Source organism: Apium graveolens, unplaced genomic scaffold (genome assembly GCF_009905375.1).
Source record: "Apium graveolens cultivar Ventura unplaced genomic scaffold, ASM990537v1 ctg8126, whole genome shotgun sequence".
Lineage (NCBI taxonomy): Eukaryota > Viridiplantae > Streptophyta > Magnoliopsida > Apiales > Apiaceae > Apium > Apium graveolens.
The window spans coordinates 101,149-105,529 of NW_027420907.1; the positions used below are offsets into that span (position 1 = coordinate 101,149).

At 40.7% G+C, this 4,381-nt stretch overlaps 1 protein-coding gene across 1 annotated transcript; it reads right to left on the minus strand.

The window, feature by feature from the left end:
* LOC141704676 (uncharacterized) lies at window positions 1-1,992 on the minus strand. Its single transcript, XM_074507875.1, has 4 exons — window positions 1,869-1,992; window positions 1,246-1,604; window positions 592-1,200; window positions 1-477 (listed from the first exon to the last, which is right to left on the minus strand). Exons 1-4 carry the CDS (start codon window positions 1,990-1,992, stop codon window positions 1-3), a joined length of 1,569 nt encoding a protein of 522 aa, XP_074363976.1.
* Between the last annotated feature and the right edge of the window lie 2,389 nt (window positions 1,993-4,381).

The window sequence follows — 4,381 nt, forward strand, 5'->3', positions numbered from 1 at the left end:
CTACACGTTGTGTGCGGAGTCTTGATCCAGCACTTTGAAGTCTATCATTTGAGTGACAGACAGAGCTCCTTCCCCAAGTGTGACAGGAAGCCTAACCGAACCCATAACTCTCACTGCTTTTCCAGTAAAGCCATAGACGTGTGCATTTTCAAAATACATGTCGCTATCCGGGAAACCCAATTTTTGGTACGTGCTGTAATACAGGATGTTCGAAGAGCTCCCGTTGTCCAAGAAGACCCGATGCACGTTCATTGCCCCAATAAGCATAGTTATCACCGGTGTATCGTTATGGGGATGATGTACCCATCTTGACTCTCTCTCCCTGAGCGTAATATCAGCAGATTCCCTTTTGAATATTTTTTGAGGTCTATCTTCCAAGCTATGAATGTTGGTGAGGGGTGGGTGTCGTGCCTCTCTTGCATTCATTTCCAACGCTCCATTGCTATCACCAACAAACGGATGTCCTCCGAAGATTGTCTAAATACTTCCAGCCCTTTGGAACTTAACCTCCACCGTCTTTTCGACATCCTCTGCCTGTGTGGGATGCCTTTCATCTTTCCCCTTGTTATCTCTTCCTCTGTACCGCTATACCTTATCAATCCACTCTCCCAGATATCCAGCCTTGATCAATTCTTCAATTTCATCTTTTAGGTGATGACACTCGTGGGTGTCGTGGCCGGTAGACTCATGGTAATCGCAATATTTTTTCTTGTCTCTACTCTGCCATGAAGTCAGATGGTTTAGTTTCTTGAAAATTCCTCTCTCCTTATTCACCTCAAAGATATGATCAATGGATGCTGCCAGCGGAGTGTAATTGCTGACCCTCTTTTCATAGTTTGACGGTGGACTCCATTCTCTCTGCGTGTTCACGATGTTCACCCTATTAGGGCTTCGGGCATTCCGCCGGTAATCTGGACTCACGAATCTATCTCTCCTCTTAGTTCGCCCCTTGGAGTTGTGAGTACTATCATTTTTCTTTGTTTCAGCAAGCGATTGTTCAATTGCTTTGAAGGATTCCGCCTGCGCAAGTACATCAGCTAACAACACAGGGTCCTTTCCTTGCAAGTGTTTCCATAAATCTGTTCCCACGTGCAGACCAGCTATGAGAACTATTTTCAGTGTCTCATCAGTTGTGCCTCTCACCAGAGTAGACTCTGCATTGAACCTTTTGAAGTATGAGGTCAAGCTTTCCCCTTCTTTCTATTTCACATTGGCCAGTGTGGTAACCGGTGGCGTATACCTTACCGCATCCTGGAACTGATTTAGAAACAAGGTTTTCATCTGTTCCCAAGATGTAATCACCCCTGAACCAAGTTTTTGGAACCATTGCTGAGCACTTTCTCTAAAGGTGGCAGCTAGGAGACGATATCGTGCCAAGTGGGGTACTTGATATACATCCATCTCGATGTTGAAGTGCCCCAAGAATTCCACGGGGTCAGAGTTTCTATGGAGACGCAAGTCATTAGTCGTGTTCCTGTATCCTGCGGGTAGCTGCGCTTCCCTTACAACAGCAGAAAATGGGGAAGGGGCTTGCGCAGTTGCTGTTACCCTACCTCCTTCAAGATGGTTGAACAACTTCTTAAGAGCATTCACATTAAACGTCCCTACTCCAGGAATGGTTTGAATGTTGAGTTGTTAGGGTTGCTCCGTAACTTGCTGTTGTTCCCCTTGGTTACCCCCCGGGTGTACTGGCTGATCCTGTCGCCCTTCGCCCTGAGGCTGCGGCTGTGGTATGTTGCCATCTTGATGTTGGACATTCCTTCACGCACGAGGTTCCTCCTGGTCGCGCCCTGATATCTCATTGTTCTACGACCTTTCTTGAACTTGGACGCCGCCCCGGTCATGAGGACGCGTCCTAGATCTGTTGCCTGTAGCACTGTGTGAAGCCACAGGAACAACAATTGGTGCTTCATCAGTTGAGGGCACGCCCTCTCGTCTCCCATTATATGGCACCCTTCCATACTGGTATCCCATCCTTCCTAGTCCATTCATTTGGTAACCTCGACCGTAATTTCCAAACCTTCCTCGCGGAGGGGCATGCTCGTGCTCACGGTGCCGTACCCTATCATCCCTTGGGTATGGAGGGGGCACACGCGTTGCATCATGGGGCCTCAATTCTCCAGCGTTTCCTTCCTTTTACCATTCTACCAGCAACATTCTCAAATTGTCGTCTTCCAACCTTATGCCAAACCTCTTCTTTAAGGTTGAAAAATCTCTTCTTTCCTCATCTTGATTCTGAACATTTTCTGCACAACGACGCTCGTCCATCGTACGCCTAGACCTATGTGGGTGTGGTACAACCTGGTTACTGAGACGAGGCCTTTCTTTACCGTCAGTGTCCTCATCGACAAGCTCCACAATAGGTTCTACATCATCAGAATATTCCAAGTGCCGCAGAGTGATTCACGGGTTTTCTCCGCTGGCCTGGGCATCCCTTTCAACTACGGGTGCCTTCCCCACGGCGTGGCCGAGATGGGGAAAACGACGACCCCTCCTCGTCTTACGACGCTCCACCGTATTCAGCCTCGAGTGAAAACTGTTAAGAGTATCCCTCATGCGGTACAACTGCTCCAAGATATCAGCGTTGCTGATGAGAACTGGAGGTGTTCCTCCCACATCCGGAGCTCTCGGTGGATCTGCCATATTTCTGGGCACATATGGTTCATGGCGAGTGTAGCCTCCGTCGCCCTCTCCCTCAGATCTGCTATCACCTCCATCATGATTATAATATAGAAGGTACCCACTACTATGTAAGAAATATATAGATTGATTAATAAACACAATCTTGTTAAAGATCCCCTTTACCAATATTTGTGAGGACTAGAAACTATTTTTATAGTAAAATTATAAGATACAATTTTTTTGTGGAAACATTAATGATATGTTTATAAGTCTTTTTAAGAAACAAGAATGCCGCAGCCGGGTTTGGTTCCCAGTTGAATCAAATTTTTATATGAGGATTATTTGTCGGTAAGTGCTACTGTGACAATCAAATAGTTTTTTATCATACTATATGAATTTTATAATTTCTTTCACAGTCAACGATATTTCTTAATTTTGTTAGTCTTACTTTTGAAGTGTAGTTGACCTCGAGGTGTTAAAGATCAAATTTATCGTCAAAATTATTAAAAAAAGTAGCATTGTTTAGATAAAAACTATTGACGTTTATAAAAAAAATTAAAAAGGAAAAATGACGCATCTATTATTTCTTGGTTAAATGGCATATGTTATTATATAAATGACAAGTTCTTTTGAGATAATACAGACTTTCAACAATACAAACCACCACCTAGGGTTAATGCCGTTAGTACCCGGTTGGATCAAATTGTCGTGTTAGGATTTATACTATTTTAATTTTATAATTATTTTCACACTTGACGATGTGGGACAATATTTCTGAATTTTGTTAGTCTTTGTTTTGAATTGTAGTTGACATAGAGATAAATTTGATTGTAAAGTAAAATCGCATTCTGAAGACAAAAACTTTATGGTATAATTAAAATATAGTAGTTAATTACTATTACGTGAGTAATATTTAGATTGAAGATTGAATGCAATCTTATAAATGATCAACTCCTCCCATGTTGGCGAGAGCTAGAACCTAGCTTTAATGTAAAAATTACGAGATTAGAAAAAGTTTATGTGAAAATAAAAATGGTATGGTAGAATAAATGTATAATTGAAGATGCTTATAAGTTTTTTTTCAACTGCAGTCGGGTGTCACCGGGTTGAATCAAATTATAAGATCAATATAATTTATCATTAAGAGCTACTATAAAAACTTTAAATATTATTTTTAATGTTATAAAAAATTTATAATTATTTTCATACTAATTGACCTAAGACGATAATTCTGAATTTTCTTAGTCTTCCTCTTGAAGTTTAGTTGACCTAAGGGTGATCCCTGAGATTAGGGCAATGAGGGCAATTATCCGGGGCCCAATTTTTTAGAGAGCATGATTTTCAGAAATCAATATTCTCGATGTTCATGATTTAACATATTTCAAATAAGTATTATAATAGCAATATTTGTTAATATTGCAAATATGGTGATTTGTTTCTTGCTAAATTTTAATTGCAAATGTTACGTTGGAATTTACTAAGAAATATATGTTGGTAAATACTTAACTAAATACCAATCTTGTCCAAATTATTTTTGGGAAAATTATCTTTTACCACCGTCGTTAATTGATTACTAAGTATTTTGATAAAATAGTTTACATGAATTACAAGACTATCATTTTTTGGGGCCCATTTTTTTATCGCCCCAGGCCTTGAAAATGTCAGGAACTGCCATGGTTGACCTAGAGGTATTGAAGATCAAAAAATTGGTCAAAATTTTGAAAGAAAGTAACCTTGTTTAAAGAAAAGTTTATGCTAT

Bases quoted from the DNA above. Each gene is read 5' to 3' on its own strand.
- LOC141704676 (XM_074507875.1), bottom strand. From the start codon at position 1,992: ATGAATGGACTAGGAAGGATGGGATACCAGTATGGAAGGGTGCCATAT. The intron at 1,201-1,245 runs GTAAGGTATACG...AATGTGAAATAG, and splicing joins TAAATCAGTTCCAGGATGCG to AAAGAAGGGGAAAGCTTGAC. The intron at 478-591 runs GTATAGCGGTAC...GGAAGTATTTAG, and splicing joins TGGGAGAGTGGATTGATAAG to ACAATCTTCGGAGGACATCC.